This window comes from Betta splendens, chromosome 8, assembly GCF_900634795.4.
Source record: "Betta splendens chromosome 8, fBetSpl5.4, whole genome shotgun sequence".
NCBI classification, from domain to species: domain Eukaryota; kingdom Metazoa; phylum Chordata; class Actinopteri; order Anabantiformes; family Osphronemidae; genus Betta; species Betta splendens.
This window is the reverse complement of record NC_040888.2, coordinates 9,368,136-9,392,034: the sequence shown is the minus strand read 5'-3', so window position 1 is coordinate 9,392,034 and position 23,899 is coordinate 9,368,136. Positions and strand designations below refer to the sequence as shown.

The window sequence follows — 23,899 nt, the reverse complement described above, 5'->3', positions numbered from 1 at the left end:
TTTACGCATAAATCGAAAATGAGGAATAAATCGGTGCTTCATAATAAGAGATATGACTCCTGCTTGTATCTTGCTAAGCTGTATTTTCAGGCTCTTTCAGGAATAACAGAGAAGCAGCGAGGTCGTGTCCTCCGGCTCTCTGGAAACGGAACACGGAGTTTTAGTCGAACCTCTAAAAAAATGATGATTTAAAGTGAACAATCGGTGATTGGCGCCTCTGCAACACTTCGGTTTAATATATTTTAATTCGAATATGTGCGCGACCCCAGGTAGAAACTACTGACCTACATCTGCTGATATTTGTACTTTGCTTTTACCTACTTCTGAGGCTCTGATAGAGACGGAAACAGAGCTTCTACTGGAGCTCGCGTGCCTCTCTAACTGTATAAGAGCCACATTATCACAGTTGTTTCTAAGTGATTGAAGAAAGCAGGGCGGAAACGGAGACTGTGCAGCCCTCATCAGAGTTATTCAATGCAGAGACAAACACAGGAACCGCGGCGGTTTCACAAGCTCCTAATGGACGGATGACGACGCTTCTAATGAATGCACTCATCTTCTGTGCGTGTTTGTGTGCGGGTGGGGGTGTTTATGGGTTTATGACAGTCTTTTGGTGTTGCAGTCAAACAGACGCCCCTCTCCTTTAAGCATCAGCGTACAAATGAAGAGACACATATTTTAAACACATGCTGGCTTCTTCCCCCACCGCTGCTCCTCTCCGTCTCCTTCTCCTTCTCTCTTCCCACAGAGACAAATAGAACTGAGCTAAACCAGAGAGACAAACGACAGAGAAACGACAAAAAAAACGTCCTGTTGCATCTGCATCAACATCAAACTGCGAAACACGTCTCTGGGAATTGGGTCGATTTTTGATCGCAGTCTTCGAATTTCTCCCCGGTTGTTTCATTTTTAATTAGCAATGAAAAACATCAAAGAGCAGAGGAAATGGTCTTAGTGTGAAGTTTGTTCTTTAATAGGAATCCAGCATCAGCAGTGCCATCGCACAAAGAAACAAAAAGACATGGAAGAAAAACACACAACGAAGGGACTGGAACATTTCACACAGAACAGAGGATCAGTGGCTGGAGTTTACTGTGCACATGGCCTCGAAGAGTCTCATTAAAAAAAGCAGAGGGAAATAAAATGCCATCGTTTCCATCAGCAAGAGAAAACTCCACAAACTGCTCCTCTAATCAGGAGACTAAATACCGGGACAGGAAGCGAGAAACACTACAGGCAAAGGGCAGGAAAACAACGTCAATAAGTCACATAACAATAAAAATAATAATAATTATTATCATATTTTACATAGAGGAGTTGCTTCATCGTAATCAAACTGTTTCGACCTCTCTGTCCCAATACTTAGCGGCATTTTACTGTTTAATAAGGACACGAAAAATTCATCGCACTGACATGAGAACAGATCATCAGACAGTCGGCACCACAACATGAAAACACAAATATTACACACAAACAACCCAAATATTGTAATCTATATTACAGTAAGATGCCATGTCCCTAAAAGACAAAACAGCGTTTTCAAATCATTCCAATACGAAAGACGAGGCTACTCACAATATATACAATAAATTAGAAATATTTCCTATCGTGAATGTGTTTTTTTTTTCAATAAGCATTTCCGTCCAACAGACTGAACACACAAAGAGCTAAACGACGAAAAACGTCTTCAACTGGACGAAAGACTTGATGCATGCGAAACCCATGTAAACATTTGTACTCAGGGAGGATTTGATGCGGCACGTCCAGAAAACCAAGCGCGTCTCTGCGTAAGACTTAAAAAAGGGCTGTAACGAAGCGCAGTGGAATCATGGAATGTGAAACACTGTGTGTGTGTGTGTGTGTGTGTGTGTGTGTGTGTGTGTGTGTGTGTGTGTGTGTGTGTGTGTGTGTGTGTGTGTGTGTGTGTGTGTGTGTGTGTGTGTGTGTGTGTGTGTGTGCGCGCGCTCCGAAATCCAGAGCACACTGACACACAAACAAACGTTGTAAACTTTGTGTGCTGTTTATGATCAGCTCATAAAACCACCGGACGTCGGACGCCGTTTAACTGCGGCTGACACGTTCAGTGACGCAGGCGCCTCTTTAACACTCTGTATAAACAAAAGGCCAACACGATGTAGAAACTATTGCTAGAACATTGCTTTCTGTTAGTGATTAAATCTTCTTTGTTGTGTATGATAATGTATTCTTATAATAGAAGCTCTGTGATATTTAAGTATATAGAATATGTCTCAGTAAACCGTTTGAGCGCAGGCTACATGTCTGTTTATTTACTAGAATGAGATAAAATGGCCTCAGCTTCTCACGTGTATAAAAATAGAGCTGCTTCGTAGATCAGAAACCCGTAGGACAACCCGTGGAGCGCACAGCAACAAGGAGCCTGAACACGAGAGCAACTATACAGCAAAACCCTTTTAGCAGCGACGGCGGATCCTCGACCGCTCTGGCGGCGTGTTTACCGCTCAGCACGACCACAGAGCAGAAACAGTTCGCGCAGCTCCGCATGGGTGCGAGTCGTATGAATTCACCTCGTGTTTGAATCCCACTGCCCTTAAACGCGGATGCGTATTTGTGCCAAACGAACCCCGCTCGCACTCAGCGCGTGTGACTCAGGAGGCGACTCCCGGCGCAGGCGGCGCATAAAGCATCCAGACAGGAGCCGAAGGGAGGGGATGTACCGTATCGACAGAAGCCTAATCGTATCTGAGTCAGGTGCTGAGTCGGGCCAACACCCCGACCCCATCATCCCACCACCTCCCCCCAGGTGCTGTTGGCTCATTAGTTAGACCGAGAACCGGCACCAAGCAGGTCTGTATCAGCGGCGAACATCGAGCGCTGCTCTAATCAGAGAGACAGAAGAACAAGCAGTGTGTGTGTGTGTGTGTGTGTGTGTGTGTGTGTGTGTGTGTGTGTGTGTGTGTGTGTGTGTGTGTGTGTGTGTGTGTGTGTGTGTGTGTGTGTGTGTGTGTGTGCGGCCTACTCCGTTCCTTCTTTTTTATTAATGGCTATGGGAAACTCCAGTTTCAGCACCTTCACGCGCCTCTGGTGTCAGCGACTGAATGATAAATAACTAATAAAAGAAAGAGCAGATGAAAAAATAAAGCCCTCTCTCTTACTATTCCCTCCAGCCCCCCTCCCCTACATGTAGCCTAATATCAAAGCCTAATCAATAGCATAATATAAAATCTGCTCATCGAACAGTAGAGTCCACTGTCAAAGCTGATGACGTCCCGGACGAAGTGACGCTTGTCTGTGAATCATCCTTCATCCTTCAAAAACTCAAATCATTCCAAAGACTCGTCATCGCTTCATCAGACGTTCATAGGAGTCAGTGTTAACACGGCGATGTCCTCGTCGCCTGTTACAGATCAATACACTATCGATCACCTGTATAGATTAGTGTTACTGGGTTGAAGCTCACGTGACACTGAAGGTAAGAACTAATTAGAAGCAGGACTTTGGAGGATCTGCGCTGTGTTCCGCCATGGAGGACAAACTGGACTCGGTTGGTGATGTTGGCCGCGTCAAACAGTGCGCGCGCTCGCGCCGCGGAGCAGCTCCGCTAGTCCTTGGGTTGGTCCTTGCTCTGTTTCTTCATTTTCATCCTGCGGTTCTGAAACCAGATCTTTACCTGGCGCTCGGTGAGGTTCAACGCGCGCGCCACCTCGTGTCGCCGGTCGCGCGTGAGGTACATGTTGAACAGGAACTCCTTCTCCAGCTCCAGGGTCTGGTATTTGGTGTACGGGCATCGCTTCTTCCTGGAGGAGCGAGCGTGTAGCCAGTTGGCCGAGGGGTCATCTGGAGACAGACAGAAGGAAATGATTGTGAGACATGGATGTGGTTTCTCCTCACCTTCTCGCTCCCGCTGTTGCATTACATTTAAACAAGACCCAGAAAGCGGTTGTTGCGTAAAGGTCTCCAGAGCCTTGCATGTTTTGACCCTGTTTGACCCTTACAGCCTCTCATCGTCTCCCTTCATCCATCTCTGGATCAAAACATCTTTCAACTCGATGACAGCAAAACTCAAAATGTTTCACAGGCCGAAAACGTTACCGTGAGAATGACGATGGCATCGCTGAAGATCACACTGCTGTCACTGCTCCACTTCTGATTTACAGCCCCGGTGGGACGAGAGGAATATTCATCGTGTTCATCATTTGTATTTCATTATTTGTACATAAACCGCTGAATAATGTGTACATTTTAAGTAAATATAAAGAAGAGCTGCTGAGGTTTTGAGCTTCTTGGCGCCGCCTGCGGTCAGCGGCTCGGTGTGATGAAATGTTGGATTTCTATTGACACCCCGCTCGTTCTTAAGGCTGCAGCGAACAACATGGGAAACTATTGTTAAACTGTTTGTCTGCTGTTGTTCCCTGCAGCCACCGAAGCCTTGCTGCTATGACGTCATAGCTACAAGAGACAGCGCACATAGCGCACATTCTGAGCTCTTAGTAGCCACAGTCACATTAGTTTAGATTAGATTCCACTGTGATCAGAACTGTCAGAAGATAAAGTTAGTTTTGGTTTTGGTCAGTGTTCACCTGCACCTTTAACCAGCATCATGTGGTCAGACTCTTCTTCAAAATCAAACATAGCCCCAGTTTTCCTAAGGATTACTGTTTGTTGATTGGTTGGATCTGTACAGTAACTCAATGTGGCCTGCCACACTAAACACTCTAGCAGACCTGAGATCGCACCTTACAGTCATTAGGATCAGAGCTGTGCAGGATTTGAGCCACAGAGGTTTTCCTCGACTGCAAAACAGAAACACAGAGACAAACAGCAGATTTATGCTGGAGCGGCTGAGCTCTGCGGGGCAGGGGGATTTTCGGAGCTGTGAAATGCAGCAGTGGTTTGGTCTAAACAGCAGCAGGGAAAGTGGAGCCGGTCACGAGTCGGAGGCGAAGCCCGAGCCTCAGCACCTTTTGACTCCGAGCCTTTGGATGTGTTTCCTGATGGAGGGCGGAGGTTTGGTCTTGTCTTCGCTGTTACTGGTTATTTACTGCTGCAGTCGGTGAAGGGAAATCGTGGTGGAAACCTAACAGTTCCCCTCAGTTGTGAACAAAAGGTTTGTGTGTGACATAGTGAGGAGGATTTAAGTTTGTTTTTGAATAGAGGTAGCTTCTATTTTATTAGTATATGTGTTTTGTTACTACTTGGGTTTTGGTTCTGACTTTCAACCAGTTCCTATTGGTCCCAGAATTCAGACCTTCATTGAAGAATCTTAGTCTCTTAGTGGAAGCAGCTTATACTAAATAAAGTGCATGTAGCAAACTCTGCATGAGCTAAAATAATCCAATTAAGCACAAATCCTCTGTGGTTTATATGTTCTACATATAATGTCCTACATCAAGCAGACTCCGCACGTTTGTACTTGTTAGTCAGATTACACTGGCAGCTACAGTGGAAGTGAAATGGCTGCCAGCGACGTGCACTGCATCATCCAACCTCTGTCCCTGCGCGGATGTGACAGAAATCGCCCCCCTATTATTCCCACCAGCTGAGTTAGTTAGCAGCCATCACCAGTAAATATGTCCTTAATACCCTCTGGAATCAATTTCCTTTCTACATGGCCAGCATGTAGAGGATCGATTTAATCTCACAAGAAAATAATGTCTGGCAAAGAGCTAAAGAGAGGATGGAGGGATGGGGCCGTGCAGGGATGTGTGGCGCTTTAGTCACCGGGCAAAGTGGGTGCTTTACATTCCATGGGTGTATAATCACCATCAGGACCATCCATTACGCCGGAGCAGCGCCGCGTCCGTGGCTGTCGCCCAGGATGACAGATGGGAGCGGGCTGCAGCGCCGAGCTGGATGGTGTGGACACTTCCCTCGAGGGGCGAGGCGGCGCTGAGGACGGCGGCGGGTGCGGGGCGGAAGCCGGACCCGCGGTTCTGTTTCAGGGCGACGGCTCCCGACCCGGACGCGACAGGACGGCCGCGCGATTGTAAAGATTGATACAGCGTTCTCGTAAAGCTGCCCGCTGCAGCCATTGGCCCTGAAGCATGGTGTGTTCAATTGTTGGCCCGTGTGTGTGTGTGTGTGTGTGTGTCAGTGGTGATGAATGATTGGAAAGAGTGACCGTAAAGGCTACAAGGCTTCACGTATCCTGGCTTTCTCTCCCCTTCTTCCTCCCTTTGCAATTTCACCCTAATAGTTCCTGAAATTGACCTCTCATATATCCCAGAGGCACATTATTACATTTCTTGAAGTCATATTTTATTCCCAGCCCTCCTCATCCCTTACACCTCATCTCCCCCAGCCACCAACAGCAACACGCCAATTAATGGGCTTGTTCACCCAGCGTTATAACTTCATAAACTTCAGGGGTAATAATTTTCTCTCGCTGCCCGTCAGCAGCAGCCGAAGCACAAAGGCTGAAGTGTAATCTTGTAGTTTATTCTGGATGGACGCCCAGCACCAGTAACACAAAGAGGATCTGTAGCTGGATGCTGAAATGAAGCACATGATATTTTTTGAAACATACAAGTCCACCGTCGTTAGTCATTTTAAATACCTGCGAAGGGAAATTCCAGCTCTGCACCATGTTCTGCTCTGTTTTCTACTTAAAGGTGCAGGAGAGACAGAAAGATGAAGGTTAATGGGTCGCTACTGTCCGCCATGTTTTTCTTCTTCTATTGTTTTGTGTATTGTACTAAACAAGATGCTCACTACGTGAAGGCCCGCATACAGATCTGGGTCTGAGCATTGTCTCTAACTGGCTGCTGGTTGTACCTTCATTTAGGAAACAAGAGCAGGTTGTGTTTCTCTGTCCTCAAAAAGATCCAATGAAGAATCTGTTTTCTCTCCAGAAAAGTGTTATCACTGCAAACAACAACACAGATGGTAAATTCTCTTGAAGTCAAGCTGTTCTGATGCTGCCTCCTGTTAATGACCTCTCATGTTCAGGTTCTGTGCTCAGGCTGTGTAGGGTCCAAAATGGCCGCTTTTCCTTCTGACCACAGTGGCCAGTTGTTCCACTACCTGAACAACTTATCCACATCACTGAGCAAACTGCTGACGAACCCAAACAGCCCATCGAGAAACCTCAGACTCAGTAAGCACACCGGCTCACGACCCCCCCCCCCCCCCACACACACACACACACACACACACATACACAACACACACCCACACACCCAACACACACCCACACACCCCCTGGATCCACAGAAATGTTGGTGGAAAGTCTAATAATTCAACCTGGAGGCTGCTGGGCTCCATCCAACCCTTAACCAGCCTTTGGCTCTGATGGATAGCACACAGAGATGCTGTAACAGTGTGTGTGTGTGTGTGTGTGTGTGTGTGTGTGTGTGTGTGTGTGTGTGTGTGTGTGTGTGTGTGTGTGTGTGTGTGTGTGTGTGGTATGACAGTGTCTGTGCAGCTGTAAACTGCATATGAGCCTGTTCGGCTGTTGCAATTTGTATTTCTTGCTCTGAAAAGGCCAAACGGCAGTGGAGGCCTCCCCTTCCTCCCCTCCCCTCAGCTCCCCCTTTCTCCCATTCTCTTGTCTTTTTTTCCCTGACTCTCTCCCTCTCGTGTACACGCCCGTACAAGCTATGCGCCATCTAACACGCGCTCACGCGCACGGATCAGGCTCTTGACAGAAATTTGTGATTTATGTGGCGGGATTAGAAAGACGGAAAACAGAGTCCGTTCACATTCTGCCTCGGTAAGAAACAATAGTTATACATCAGAAATAAAATAAAAAAATAATATAAATATCTTTCCAGGGAGGTGTTTTCCAGCACCACCAACATAAGTCACGAAGCTTTGGAAAAGTCGGTCAAAAAAACAACCTGGCGTGACGAAGATGAAGAAGTGATATGGCAGGTGCGTGTTCATTCATATTGTCATTATTAATATTAATATTATTAGTAGCAGTAATAGTAATAGTAGTAGTAGAAGTAGTAGTAGCAGAACTACTACTAGTAGTAGTAGTAGTGGTAGAAGTAGTAATATGTAATTCAATTTCCCCACTATCGGATAAATAATGTTTATCTTATATTTATCTTATTAACAGTATTAGCAATATTATTGAAAAAGCTTATATTAATATTATCCTGTGCTCATTTAACGCGTTCAGTTTGCATGAATAAATTATTTGGGAACAATTAGGAGAAAGACACTGCGTCTGCTTTCACCAGATCTGGCCCTTTCGATTAATTCTTTTTGGACTAATCATGGATCCGTGTGGACCAAACGCAGGAGCGGCTGCAGATTGAAGCACCATCTGCAGCCGTTGTGGGATTTACATGATCCTTTATAGACTCCGCTCGTCCGTGCATATATCTCATCCTGACTGTCCCCCTAGATGTGATCCCCGCACAGCGGAGCGAGTCCGTGCTGCGGGCTGAGTTATGAGGCCCCTGCTCTATTCACAACTAATCTCGCCTGTGAGCCGCCGGGTCAGTGATGGACAGCCCGACTCCTTTTATGATTTTTAGTAGAAGCAGATGAAAATCCCAAGTGATGGACAGAGATATGGGTTGTGAAATGAGCATTATTATGTTTACAGCTCTACAGAAAAGTGACGTTAATCATGGATCCGAGCAGACAGAACCACGTGTCGAAGTAAGACTGTATTATAGAATCATATCAAGGCAATACAGTCGTTTATGTGTGTGACTGGCTTATAATATGTTAAATTAAATGTCAATACAGCGCGTAAACACGCTTGTGCCCCATAAGACCCGTATTGATAGTTGATTACATTGAAGCAGCGAGCGGCAGAAGGACAGGGGCCAAGTAGCGGTGAGTTCAGACAGAGTGTGTGTGACTGGATGCGCCCTGACGTGACACCAAGAGACGCACTGGAGCGTAGATACAATGGGAGCAGGAGAAAAGAAAGCAGGGGAATAAGGAGAGCGCCGCTACTTCAAGCACGGGGCACAATAAATAAATAAATACACGAATAAAGCGGCTGATGTGCCGTTTAGTTCCAGTCTGGTGTGTTTTTAGTTCTCAGCCTCAGAACACCTGCTGCTGTTTTATCAATTTCCCGATTTTGACTTTAAAGTTTTCACTAAGCTCCAAACGCATTTTAATTCACCAAGGCTGTACCATCCAACTAACAGGCCTCTGACCTGGAGCCTTAGTCGCTGTCACACTGTCACAATAACACAACTCTTATTCCATTAAAGCCACAAAGTGTTTCTACCGTTTTTGTGTGTGTACTGCTCCGAGCAGTCGTTTCTACACGACCCGGTTGGTAACATGAGGATGGTTCGTGCTAAACTTAGAGCAGAATGTGGGGGCACTTTGGTTCTTTGTTCTTGTTTTATGGCGGCATTAAAAGCATTTACAATCTCCCTCTCTCTCCGCTCGCTCGCACTCCCGCGCGCTACATCCTGCTTTATAACTTACTTTGATCCAGGCCGTCCTTGTCCTCGCTCCCTTCACAAATATCCTTATTCTCGTCGAATCCCGCTCCGGGGATGGCGGACGGATGGTGGCTCAGCTCGCGCGCAGCCGCCGACGTGGACTCCAGGATGTACGTCGTTGTCTCGTGGTGGTGCTGCCCACCGATTTTGGAGGCGATCTCCCCGCCGAGGTGGCCGAGCTGCGGCTCCAGTTTGACCTGCCCGGTCTGGCCCTGCACCGGCACCGAGTCGGAGCCGCGCGGCGCGCACTCCAGCCACGAGCGGAGGTACCGCGTGTCCGCCGAAGGCACGTGCTGGGCCGGGATGTACGGGTGGTAAACAGTGGGGAGGCCGCTGGCACCATGATGCGGACTGAACGGGCTCCAGGACGACGAGAAGACCGGAGGCTTGGGCTGGAAGCTACAGGACGGGTAGGAGTCGGGATGGGGATGCTCCGCGTGCGCAGCGCCGCCAGGCTGCCTTCCCCCCGCAGCTGCAGCCGAGCTCGAGCCGGAGTACTGGACGCTGGGAAAGCGAGCCGGGCTTGAGAGTTCGTCGCTCTCGTGACTTATTATGGAGTCCACGTAATAGTTGCTGAGAGGCCCAGAAATGGACATTCTCGGACATTATCTGCGAAACGCCACTACTTCACTAAATGGAGAACAAGAAGAGAAACATTATGAGGCTTCCTCTCCTCCCCTCTCTCTCTCTCTCTCTCTCTCTCTCCGTGTTTCTCTTCTTCTCCTGTGTCTGTGCTCGCTCTCCCCCTCCCTTCCCCGCTCTCTCTCTCTCTCTCTCTCTCTCACCCTGCTCTAGCCCCTTCCTTCCAAACAACTTGCTCACTATAGCGAAACAAAGTGCTACAGCCCACTGTCTCGGGCTGGACGCGGGGTTCGGGGTCGGGACGAACTGATTGGCCGGACTTTTTCTTCCAGCCTGATAAAGCGGCGGCGGGGCGTAAATCAAAGCTGCTCGCGCGACCCCCCCTTTTTTCGTGCTTTAACAGATTGCACCTCTTCTAAATAAATTGTCTTGTTTATGTACAATATGCAAACCGGGCCGTCCGTCCGTATATCTAGCCCGTGTATCTGTGCTGCTGTCAGACGAGACTTCTATAACCCGTTAAATTACGCTCTGCCCCTGAACAGTAAACATGAAATGCAGAGCTGAGACAATAGCTGATAAATAACCAGGCCCGCGTTTTTATTTATATTTTAGTATTTCAGTTTGAGATCCGCTGAAGAGTCACCAACCAGTAATTTCAATGAAATACACTCACAAATCACATCCGGCTGCGCATTTAAGGCCCATTAGTAGAAATGTCAGGAGTCTGACACTTGAGGCGAGACACGCACAGAAATATCTTCAACGCCAGATAGTCAGTAAAACCCGCACTCTCTTCAATTATTTACCTGATTTCGGAAGCTGCGTGGCGGATTTTCAGCGAGCGGAGCCTCCTGACAGTTTTTTATTGGCAGATTAACAGTCATTTCTGTTAACGAGCGCCATTAAATCAGGCCCTGCGCGGTTATGCCCCTTGTCTTTACAGCGCAAACTACTTCAGCTACTTTTTGGGCTGTTCTAATACCATAATAAAATCCTACACGAGGGCGGCTGCTTTACTTTTATAGGGCTGATATATAGCCTGTAGCGGCGCGCACCGTAAACGCGAGTGAGGCTGTTGCAGCTTTAGCCGTGGCCGGATGAGGGGAGCTGCTCACTCAGCCGCCGGGCTGCTGGGAGGAAATACAAGCCGGACCAGTGTTTGGTTTCACCGAGCTGCCGGGGACCGAGGCCGGACGCTGGCATCAGCGGCAGCTCTGCTCCTTGTCGGACCCATTGCGCGGCTCTGTGCTCAGTCAGCGACCGGCTGATCAAATAGCTCTTTGGGGTTTTAATGAGGAGAGCGAAGGGCAGCAGCAGAAGGGACTGACTGTGAGTGCGGACCTTTAACTTCTTGTTGACCTTTACCAAAGTCACCGGGATTGCAGTTCTTCTGTTTCTTCGTAATTATCGCAGACTTGGAGTCTTGGATTCTCGGGGAAAGGTTCGCTGCTGCTCCGGCTATAAATCCAGGCCCCGGCGTCGCACACACAGCTAATGCCGTTATTTACGGCGAGTAAATATGAACTACGCGTTGCCTTCAGTGGACTAAAGCCGTTATTTACGAGAATGAGGGTCTGCTGACGGAAATGACGCGAGGAGTCCACAGACGCACTGAGCGAGTCTGTGTCCGTTGCAGGAGGAGCAGCAAAATAATAATAATTACAATATTTAAAACAGAAATGAACAAAAGCCATTTAAAGACCAGTGGCGGAGCTCAAGAGCTTTAATTCAGCACATTCCTCCGCCACTGGGTCCTACAGGGCACAGTGCCAGCTCATGTGCGGCCCAATAAGGACCAGACTGAACGCGAGCCAGGCGTGATGGAAAGCTGATGTGTCGAATGCGTAATCGATGGTAAGTAATTACGTGGGAGTCATCTGCGAATTGCAGAAATGTAAGAAATGTGTTAATGAGCGTTAGTCACTAAATGAGCGGATGAGCGAAGCCCCGTTTGGCTTCGTTGCTGCTCCAAGTGGCGTCGAGCTGCGTCGTTGTTTTTCTCACACAGCGGCTGTGAGTGCAGGAGCCTCGCTCGGGATATTTTTCAGTCAGAACGGCCTCTCCTCAGACCGCAGGCTGGGGGAATTTTAATTTTCGGAGGGCCTCCGCCCTGCAGGCCGGGCTGCCACCCAGGCAACGCGTTAATTGAAGACAGTGACGCGGAGAAGGCTTGAAAACATTATCTGCAAACCACCTTCATTCTCTGCGCGTTGCATCACCGCACAGTCTTCTGCATGAGTGCAAGTCTAAAATACAACGCGCGCATCTCTCCCTCGATTTTAAACTTCTCATTTTAATTTGGTTCCTTCCACAAGTGCACGTTGATTTCGTTGATTTACGGCTGAACTCTACAAAAACGGATTCGCTGTGTTTTACAGAGCCTGAATCACTCAAAGCCTTTAGGAAACACGTATGAAAGACGACTACGCTTTTAATAAAATGCATTATATGAGTGAAGAGACACTTTACGTGAAGCCCAGTAAAGGACAGTTGACGTCCCTCATATTTTCCTTTTTATTTTAAATAAAAAAATTGTCATGAATAAATTTAGGAAACTCTTAACGTTTAATAAGTTAAATGACAAAAGTAAATCAGCCTGTTTCTATTCTTCGCCCTTTGATTTTGAATCATATGCAGCCGAGTCAGAGACGCTGCGCTCATCTCTGCTCCTTTAAAATACTCACATGTGAATTCCAGGCCGTAATTTGCTTTTCCTGGAGTGAAAGCCTTCATTTCCACCAACGACTCTGGATTTAGAAATCATAAATTTAGAGCGTATACCTAATTACACTCAGACACGTCCACATGGGGTTTTTGTTTTGAAAGTAAAAAAATGTAGAGACGCATTTGTCACATAATTATTAGTTAGTGTCCTTGAGTTTGAATTATTTCTATGTGTCGTGTCAGGGAAGCAAAAAATGAGGCAAACATCAAAATTATTCGGTTTATTTAATTTTATCACAAACGTGATACAGGTTTGTTGTTGGCCAAAAGATTTAACCAGTTTATTACAGTTATCATTTAAATGCACTGGGTGTGACATGAGCTAAAATATTAATAATAACTATTAAATTGCCAAACACTATTATCTGGTTGCCAGTATTTCTGTGCTGGAGCTATAATTATTCGTTTTAACGTCCTGAAATGCAGTAACATCAAATGTCCGTAATTCTGTGTGTTCATATATTATTAATTGTCAAATTTAGACTCAATATTCAAACACTTAATATCATTTGTAAAGATATACAGTTTTCTGATCTGATGCAAAAAGCTCAGTAGAACCCGAACAGTAATGGATCCTGTGTGATTGATACAGGCTATATATTTTCATAACAGCCATGTCTGGGCTCGTTCATCATGTACAGCATCACGTTTCTCTGCTGAAAAGCTTGAGGAGGCTCCAGGCGTTCTCCCTGAGCCTCTTTAGAGCTCACATGGTAAAGTTGTCTTTGTAAATGAAGTCAGCAGAGAGTTATTAACCGACTCCCTGCAACAGCGAGGGAAGGTAGAGCTGCAGAATAATGTGTGGCACAGACTCTGCTGTGATTACTGGACAGATCTCAGAGAAGCTGGAGCTGGATTGTGCATGAGAGAGAGCGGTTACGTTGATCGATAGATTTAGTTACAGTTCCTGTACATGGGATTCTTTTAGAGCAAGGCTCTCACACACACACACACACACACTATACAAATGAATGGAGGACCAAACTTTGTATGTTGTTGTCTTGCAATGAACCACAGAACTGTATCAACAAATAAAAGTCTGGGCCTCTTAGTGATTAACTACAACCAGGCCACTAAGCTAAACATCCCTGTGTCCTTGTCATTTATATCTGTTTATTGGGTTTTATATTTATTTGCTGTGTCCTTTGTTTGTGAAACTGCCTACAAGTGCCTACATTTCCCATAATGCAATGGAACAGAATTTGCAGAGGCTGTGTTTTCTTTTGGCTTAAGGCTATAACCGGTAATAATATGAGCCAATAGCAGTGATTGCTAACAAGAATGTGACAGATATTCCTTTTAAACCCAAAACATAAGTTCATAATATAAACCAACAGAAACCTCTTGTATGTTGTGAAGCAGTGGAATAGATACAGCTTTAACACTGGTATAAACAAATTGTATTTATTCAGATAATAATGAAATGTTAGTGTGTCATAAGTTTATACAGTGTCTGGATATGAACCACAGTAACACTGGGAGAACTGGGGAGCTCGTAGCTTGTAGCTCGTAGCTCGTAGCTCCAGGGCCCGGACGCCTGCACAGTGGACTGTAGCAGCTAAATGTTAATGTGCTATTAAACGCACGGCAAATTATACAGAAACTCTTGGCTGCTGACACAGGAGAGAGCGGGAGAAAGCAGATTTACAGCCTCGTGGCAGCTGAACTTCATAAAACATGCAGTGTTTAAAGAGGAGCAGCCAACATTCATCATCACAGCTCTAGTGTGTGCACGGGCTCCGTCCACTGAACCGACAGGTTCTGAGCAGCAAACTAGCGTTTCTGTACAACACTATCTAATTTGGACCATTGTCCAAACAATCAGCAGACACATTGGCCAGTTAGAACACGGATCTATTAGTCGCCACTGGCTCCTGTTAAACATAAACATAAACATAAAGATAAACACAAATAAGTTTATTGTCCATCAATTAAAATGAGATTTTAACCAAGTACTGACCGACTGAATGGTCTTTATTCATGCATAAGGTTCTGTTCATGTTTCGTCTTGTTTGTGACCTGAAGTGGCAGCGCAGTGGAGGAAATGTTCCACCTCACACCTAGAAGGTCCAGACTGAACCCAGCAGGAAGCTGTGTGTCTACGTCCCCTTGTCTCTTGGACAAAGACCGGACTGACTCCAAAACCTGAGCCCTGAAACGCCTTCGTGATGAGCATCGCTGCCACCACACGGGCTCAGAGTCCACACCATGGCTTCTGCGTTCAGCACAACAATGATGATGCTTTTAGGAGAAGTCGGTCGCTGTCCCCGAGTCAGCCCGAGCCCAGCCTGGAAGCCCATGGAATATTTGTGGAGATGCAAAATGATAGTTCAGAGACGTTTCCCACGGAGAGGATGCGCCAGGAAGAATGAGACGACCTTTTCAAACTTCTAGAGACTTTAGCAACAAAGACTGAGAGCTGTGATCGTCTCTGTGGGTTCCTGAACATAGACCAACAAAAAACATGTCCGTTTAAAACTTTTAATAGAGGAATATTTCCAATTCTGAAGCAATATTCAGTACATTGTTAATATAATGTATATAGATTATGATAATGTTTTGTAAGTGAGTTTGAAGGTTAATTAAACAGTTTCTGTCGTTACCAGTTCATGGTTACAGAGTTTCACAGAGAGCAGCTCTCGCGTCTAGAGGATGAAGCGGCTCCGTTCCCATGGCAGCGTCCGACCACCCTGTCTCCGTGGAGTTCCACTCGGGCGAAAGTGTTTTTCCAATTACGTTGCGGCGGCGTCTTAATCGCTGCCTGGGTTACGTTCAGAGGCAACATTTTTTTAATTAATGATATGTTGCAGCAGCAGAGGTCGGAGGATGTGGTCGCGCTGGCACACACCACGCAGGACGGTCGCCGTGGAGACCGGGCCTCGCTTCCTCCAGCTCATCTGTAATTACATTTACAAACAGAGTGCTGAAATATGAATTAACATGTTACAGTACCCCCCCCCCCCCCCCCCCCCCCCACACACACACTTTGTAGTTACTTCATTACTACATCCAATGACAAACATAAATACTCACGCTGCACAGATGGTTACTGTACGACACCTGTCTCTCTATTTCACAGCTGAGGACCGATTTTGGTCAGGATGACAATACAAACTGAAGGAGAGTTGAGCTGAAGCTAAAATTGATTGGCTGGCTTGATTCATATTGGGAAATATTTATTCAAATTAAACATCATATGTCCTTTAATCCGCACAGGGTGTTTGTAAAAGTAACAGACATTCATGAGGCTGACCTTTGACCTCTGAGCAGACGCCTTGCTCTGGTCCGGATGCTGCCTCCTCCTCCACGCTCTCAGGGCATCAGGCTGGTGTGAGTCAGGCAGTTTCAGGTTCCTGTGATCTTAAGCTTCCAGCCCAACAACTTGAAACTACCTACATCACACAGCTCCGGGGTGAATCCAGAGGCGCTGCAGTGTGTCACGAGCTGAACCCTTAGTTCTGAAAAGGCTTGGTCCAAAAAGCTGCAGAGAACGCTGTTGTGTGTGATTTGTTTGAGCAGACAGTCAAAACACAGGGTTTAGAGTCACATGACCATAAATGGAGTTTTATCCATTCTACCTGTTCTGATCATTCCCCACCAATCAATAAACTCTGCTGTAGATTCTCCTCAGACCTGATATGTGTGTGATGTATGGGCTCATTTTAGTTCTAATCAGCATCTACAGCAACAAACACTCACTACAGAACTACGCTGCTGTTGAATAAAGAACACAGACGTGTGCATTAACCAGGTTTAACTCAGGATTTCACCTCCCAGCTCTGTGCAGATCAGCTTCAATCAGCATGAACCTCTGGTCCTCTGACTTTGGGAAAATGGATTCCTGCTCATGTCACATGTCACAACTTCCTTTGTGCTAATAAGTGTCATATGTTGCATGACAGAGTTAGAAAATGATGATAGAATATCTTCCCTGCAAATCTATAATCACGCTTCTCTTCAGCTGCAGGAGCCTGAACTCGAGGAGTCACAGTTGGAGAAGTTACACATACTCTCAACATTCCACTGACTCCAGAACGTCACAGCTCACACTAACGTCCATTCTGTCTCAACGCAGTAACGATATGAATTATAAATTCATCCTGTCTATGATTTTACACCAAAGCATTGCTTTTATGGTTTTACTTTAGTGCCCAAAATGCATCTGCGCGTTGCTGTTTTGATCACATTTGCAGCATAAAACCCAAACATCTAAAATAATGATGTTTTTTTTCGCCAAGAGACAAATGTAGATCCCTGCTCACTGAATTATAGTCTGAACTGTCACGCGAGTACAAAACCTAAGCCATAAAGTCGGGATTTTTTAGGAAGGACGCTGCCTCCTCTGGATATAATCAAGCGATTAGAGAGCATGTGAGTGGATCCAGCAGCAGGAGGTCAGACTGCGGCCGCAAATCATATCTAACAAGTAAAATCCCTTCAGCTGTAGTTTCTCCTCGGCTTAATGAAAATCCAACGGAGTGACGCTGATGCAAAAAGAAGAGTTTAGGAAGGTTTTGTTTTTTTTATCTCAAGCAGTGAATGGAGTTAAACCGAGGTCACGGGGGTTAAACTGGAGAATTTAATTCAGCTCTGATGTCAGAGGTTGGACTGAAAAACAAGGAAAGGAGTCTTATCTGGTGATTCCTGCAAACCTGGCAGCATGCATTAGAAAGACAACGCTGGTCAACAGCGAGTGATGCAGACAGGAAGAACAACAAAGGAGGCAGACTTTCTTTGGGGCATCTTTTGTTGACCACCAATAGGCAATAAAGGCCAATAGGCTGCCATAAAAGCTCACTTCAGTAATACAGAGCACTGGTACAACCACCTCCACTTCCTCCAGCCACCAATAAAGTAGTTGGTCAATTACCCCTGTGGTAAAAAGTTAAGGTGGGAAAGCGAGACAGGAAGAGAGGCATGAAAGGCAGACGGGGCTGATGCAGCAGGAGACAGTGCGGCGCTGTCTCAAGATGGCGCCTGCAGCCCGGAGCCTCTTTATGGCAGCTCTCCATCGCTCCTCTCCTCCGCCGTTTCCTCTCCCCTCCTTTGTTTCACTCCGTCGCGAGGAGCGCTCTCTGCTCTTCCTCCGCTCCTCTCGCTCACAAAGGCAGGGCAGCTGCTGCGGCAGAGGAAGTGCGGCCATGTGTTCGCGATCAAAGCTCCGCGTCGGAGCCACGCTCGCCTCCCTCGTGCGACGTGACGACTCGGAGCGTCACATTTGGCGGATGAGACTCGTGGCGCTCACCGACTCACTGTCTTGTCGCAGTGTGCTGAAATGTCCGCTCAGCCCTTCGTTTGCAGACGCAGTGGCCCGTCGCTCGTCTCTAGAGCTAATTATGAGATGACCCGTTAGTCCATGTGTGAAGAAGTGAAGAGACTGCAGCCATTAAATGCTGAGTGGCGGCGATGCAGAGCTGGACGTCACTCTGTCGCTGAGCTCAGGAGTCAAAGGCTCATTTTGCTCGGTTTAAACTTTTTATTTATTATTTTATTTTAAAATAATCCTCCTCCAGCCCCTGTTATAGCTGCTACTAGAGTATAGAGTCAATTAAACTGAACCTCAGTCATTTGCGCTGCTTTAGTTTCTTTTATTTCTGCCACTCTCTCTTTTATTGCGTCGAACAAAATGAAGTGGAAGCAGAAATCAGAAATCTCACAAGTTACATCAGGAGAAACGTTAACAGACTCTGACCTCAGACGCAAACACCACGTCCTCCTGCTGCTGCTAATGATAGTGACTCCACCACCACCACCACCACCGCTACTACTGGGACCATTAGTGCTGCTGTCACAGTAACGACGTGTTCTATTCTAACGTCAGTGCATCAGCCAATTATTTTCCAAATTTCTCTGTGTTATCTGATAGGAATAATGATACTAAGGGAAACAATATGAACGGAATTATTAATTAATATTAATATTTTAATTAACTGCATATGGAAGCGTTATCTCAGTTAAACTGTCTCCGACGTGCACGCGGCTTCATCTAAAGGAAAATTACAATTGTTAATTTTAAAGGAGCTCAGCAGACTAATATAGCAGCAAGTACAACGTGTAATAAGTCACGATTATGATAATTCAGTGTTTAAAAATAAAAGCATAAGCACAATAGTCTGTTGTAACAAATCACAACATAAGGTTTTGAATTATGAAACTAAACTAAATATAAGACTCTAGACGCTTATGTTTATACAGATATGAAAACTGGAACTTGTATGACAATTAAAGCCTGGATCATATACTCTGTATTTTTCTTTGTAAGATTTAAAAAACTTTATTATACAATATTATAATATTTGGCTAAATTATTTATGGGGTCGCTGCAATAATTCAATGCTCAGTAATTTATTTTTGCCTGTTTCTTTCAGACAGGAATCAAAATAAGTTATTGGTGATTTCATGGAAAATTAAATCATTGCTAGCGTCAGAGAGTCACGCTGGATTAGTTATTTTGTATTATTTTATTATACTAATACTCAGAAAGAAATATAAAATTAACAGGCCTATTCTTGGTAATTACAAAATTAAATATTAATTATTTTTAGAAAAGAGAAAAAATAAAAAGCATTTTTGTATTTATAACAGAAGCGTCTCCCTAAACTATGTTTACAAAATATTCATACAACTATAATAGTAATCAGTTTTTTATTGACTTGCTGTTGAACGATTTAAACTGAAGTGACGCTGCTTAAACAAATGGGTTTTCTCCAACATACAGTGAAAACTCCTATTCCTAAAATCTGCTAAAACCTGGTTTCTTGAAACTTTTTAGTCGTCAAATAAATAACATTAATAAAATAATATAAGTTTATATACACAATCAGGTCTGCAGTTTTCTGCTCGTCTGCTCGTCATTAGGCACAGAATAGAACGCTTAGGCTCATGTTTTAATGGAAAATTACCTAAAAGAAGTAAAAGATCTGAACCTTAAAGAAGTGGTCAGATGAGCTGCAAAACGTGGGAGACAAGAAACAAGAAAGAGTCTTTTACCTTTTGAAGGCACGATCCTTTAAGACGCACCACTGCACGTCTCGGTCCGAATGCTTCATTTGTCTTTTTGGAAATTAAAAGAGTTCATAAGAACCACGGATTTCAAAATAACAGAGGCACGTGTTACGCGTCCAAACAGACTACGTCCTACGTTCCTGTCTTCACTCCATCTCCAATCAATTATTCCAGAGCCGTAACTGATCCTGAGGCCTTTTCACGGGCGTCTAAAGACTCAAATATTGCTGTGGATGCGTCTGGCCGCAGTCGAACCTCCTCGTCTCCGGCTCTGACGTTGAGCTCCGGTGTCTGCTGCCTGGTGCACAACCGGTCGCTCAGAACCAGGCTCCTGAGCACAGGATGTGAAAGACAGACCCGGGTCATATTTAAAACTTTTAAAACACTTTAATACAATTACTGAACATGTAGTAGTTTAATAAATTCCTGTAATTCACAACAATCAGAACCGGAGACGCATATTTTATTAGCTTATTTTCTTTAATATAACATGTATTTAATTCTATCTTATGTATCAATATTTAAAATACTAACATTTTATAGCTGTCAGAAATTATTAGATATTTTATATATGTACAGAAAGTGAGAAAGAGAAAGAAGACCAAACCGTAATTTCACACGAAGAGCGGAACCTTCACATGTAACAGGTTTATTAATTAGGATTTTATGCTGCAGCTGTTGAATGTTTTGTTTTACAGTTAACTATAAAATATTATTATTATTACTGACGTTAGGACATATTTAGTTCATATAGGGACAGTTTGAGGAGAATGTAGAAATCAGATTAACTGTATTTAATCCAACAGTATTTGACACTAATGTGAATTTAATAATTAACGTTTATTGGATAACTTTTATCATGTATCACATATCAGCTGTATACAACGTCATCTGGTGGAATCTTCGGCTCTAGGGACACGGAGCTGTGGCTGCTCTGTAGCGGAGCAGCAGGAAGAAAACGGCCTGAGCAAAATACATCATATGTTTTGTTTTACTAATGAATAAACTGCAGCTACAAAAAGGATAGAGACGCACTTACAACAAATGGACCACGAGACACCGACACTGCCCCAGATTAGTCAGTCCGGACAAAGTATGAGTATAATTATGTAGGAATCATTTCTAACCGCGTAGATTAAAATGACCACGTGCTGCTGTTTTTAGAAAACTTTAGAATTGATCCGAATTTAAAACAAACACAGTGTTTGTTTCTAGCATCGCAATGACAGGATTAAGTTAATAATTAAATAAATAAATAAAGATTCGAGTGTGAATAAACATTCCGTCCAGTCGCCAACGCCTGGTCACGATATTTGCGTGCTCTTCGGGCACAGCTCGGTCCACGTCCTGCGGGACGCTGCACAATTCAGCCCTGATGGAGCAATAAATTAATTTGGGGCTGTGCGTGTGCGCGTGCGCGCGTGTGTGCGAAAGAACCGACTCTCTGGGTCTTTTAGAGGCCGCCATAAAACGACAAAAGTCAAGTCAGAAAGTGCAGCGCGCCCTGTGTGTGTGTGTGCGAGACAGACAAGAAAGACAGCGGGAAGAATCACCTTGTCTCGCGCCCTCCCCTCCTCCCCCAAAAGCCCCCATCCACTCACCCACTTCCTGCTGCTGTCATGGCCGAGCTCCCTGACATCACTGCTCTCTGTCCGTCCCTGCTGCTCCAGTTTCAGTCCGCGTGCGCTCTGCTGCTTCACAGCCTCCATCTGCCGTTTTTCTCCGTTCTATTCTTACGTCTTTGACTTCATCATCCCCAGATCTCATCTTTGAAATTCCTCCTTTATTGTTTCCTGGCCCACATCGCTCCGCCGTCCAGGCCGTCTTCCTCGGTGCTGCCACCCGTCGTCCGGTTTGCTCTTGAACCGACTGGCATTCGCCGTTGCTTCGTTCCGTTATTTTCTGCTGCAGCCCCATCGCGGGGCTCTTTTTATTATCTCCTCGGCGTTCAACCCTTGCCGTCATCCGGTAAACGTTTTCACCCGCAGAGAGGATCAGAGGAGGATCTGAGGACGCTGTTGTGCTTTGTGCAGCTAGAAGTAAACTTGCAGTGGTGGGTTATGTTCCGTTTGGTACCGACGCCCTGGTTGAGGGTCCGCAGGTGATGCAGCACCTCACCTGCCTCTCACCAATGGGTTGGAGACGCTTCACCGTGGGTATGTGTCGTCTCGTGGCCTCAGGTTGCAGGAGCGCCGGTGTTTTGCCACAATAAGGTCGTTGGGAGGATGTGGAGGGGCGGAGGGGAGAACTCCACCGTAGAAGACGCACGGAGTTGGGCTCTATACAAATTTGCAGAGGAAAAGGAACAGTTGTCTTTCTTTCTTTCTATCTTTCTTTCTTTCTTTCTTTCTTTCTTTCTTTAAATCTATCTCTGACCGTATTTCACCATTTCTTCAAATGAGAACCACTCGTTGTGCAGAGCCTGAGTCGGGCGGGAGGCCGGAGCAGAGGCGCTTCAAGCTGTATCCAATTACTTTTAGTGCACTTTTGTGCAGCAGTCCGTTGTGGAATTTCCCTCTGATCAGTTTGTTTATATGTTAGTGGGGACGGAGGGGATTCAGTGACAGGAGAAGTCAAGTTGTTACTATGGGCTGCTGCTTTCTCAGAATCACATTTAAGCATAAAATCTATTACAAAAATAATATTACAAATAAAGAAATGGTCAAATATCGTCTTGTTACCAGAGAAAATATAATAAGTATTTTAGTCTGACCTGTGCTAAAAACAGCTTCTGTAAAGAGTTGAGCCTCTACAGAGACTACAAAAAACTGCAATAAACCGACGCGCACGTTCTGCCGGCAGATGGCGCTGTTGTTCCATCACATTTAGCTGCATGGCCGAATGCAGCATAATTAGGTGATATTGGGACGTTTGTACGTGATCGTTTTGAATTCTGTAAAAAATTTACTTAAAACGTGAAACAACATACATACATACATATGTTACAACACATGGAGAATATAACTGCACCTTATATATTAAATATCTTTTAATAACTAAAGCAAGATGTGATATTATATTATTATATAATATTTATCTGACTAAGAGTTTTGTAGATGAGCTGTATTGCAGAGATGGTGGAATTAAAAGTGGATGAGAGATAATTACACCATTACTCAGTGTTATTCACATCAATAGTTAATAGTTAGTCCATGTTTTCAAGTCACAGTCATGAAATACCATGAACCTTTGGTTCCAGTTTCAACCATAATTTCTATGTATATTTTGCATTGATTCACTAAAAACACTAATCAAATATGATTTAGGTCAACACAGAGTTAGTCAGAGGACAAAGGGTCATTGATCAATAAAATAAAGAGATCTGTCCTGGTGAACATCAGTAGATTTTCTATCATCCATGTTTGTTGTCGTGTTGACGGGCTGTAAGTAAATTCATGGCTCCCAATATACACAATCAATGAATGCAGGCTATTAATATATCCTTTACAACGACTTACCGCTTCATCTTCAGCACACGCTGGATTTACACTTGCCATAATTACACGGAAACTACAATAAACCATTGATAAATGACAGATCTGATGTCGTGCATAGAATAATACATAGCCAATAAGTAATCGATAAATGCGCACGGCCGCGTGCTCTGGCGAATCACAACACTTCCTGTTATAAAACTCTCCACAACAGGAAATAAAACAAATCGGAGAGAACTTTGTCCCGTGGTGTGAGCATTAAACCGCTGAAGAATGAACGCATCATTCCCACTTTGGGACCTTCAGGCAGGTCACAATAAAATCTGTGTCTGACTGATTATCACGTAACAGCATTTCTGGCCAAACCGTCTGGTGTTTACTGTGGCTTTTCTCAGCTGCATCTGGGTCCCACATGGATGCGAGTGAAAAATAAGCTGTATCGTTTGGATGAGCGCATATGGCGGCCAGATACGCGCAGGCCCTCGAGACAAATCTAGTGTCACTGTGCGATAATGAGACAGATCTGTCTGTAAACGGGCAATTTTGAAGCCAAGCGGAAAGGTTCGTCCATCAACCTAGAAAATAAGTCAGCGGAGTCTCCTGATGGATGCGCTCAGCAGAAAGTGACGGCTGGGCAGAATTATGTGCAGAACCAGGGCGGTTCTTCAGTTCTTCCTCCGCTTCAGTCTCTGGGGGTTTTGGGCCCTGTCTTAAACCCCGCTGGCGTGTGCGCATGCGTCAGTGCACACT

At 45.1% G+C, this 23,899-nt stretch overlaps 1 protein-coding gene and 1 long non-coding RNA gene across 4 annotated transcripts; both read right to left on the bottom strand.

Annotated features, from left to right (window-relative positions):
- Positions 1–951: 951 nt before the first annotated feature.
- On the bottom strand, positions 952–9,997 carry hoxb9a (homeobox B9a). The gene is made up of 2 exons (XM_029160024.3): positions 9,385–9,997; positions 952–3,816 (listed from the first exon to the last, which is right to left on the bottom strand). Exons 1-2 carry the CDS (start codon positions 9,995–9,997, stop codon positions 3,581–3,583), a joined length of 849 nt encoding a protein of 282 aa, XP_029015857.1. The 3' UTR covers positions 952–3,580.
- A 2,923-nt stretch (positions 9,998–12,920) lies between these two features.
- Positions 12,921–22,497, bottom strand: LOC114861076 (uncharacterized). Of its 3 annotated transcripts, none has more exons than XR_003786709.3 (5): positions 21,317–22,497; positions 15,964–20,046; positions 15,559–15,607; positions 15,314–15,471; positions 12,921–15,151 (listed from the first exon to the last, which is right to left on the bottom strand). It is a non-coding gene; the product is annotated as an uncharacterized LOC114861076 (long non-coding RNA). The 3 variants fall into 3 exon arrangements; XR_008695397.1 differs by having other exon boundaries at positions 15,314–15,607; positions 15,964–18,040; positions 19,701–20,046; positions 21,317–22,492; XR_003786708.3 differs by having other exon boundaries at positions 15,314–15,607; positions 21,317–22,496.
- Between the last annotated feature and the right edge of the window lie 1,402 nt (positions 22,498–23,899).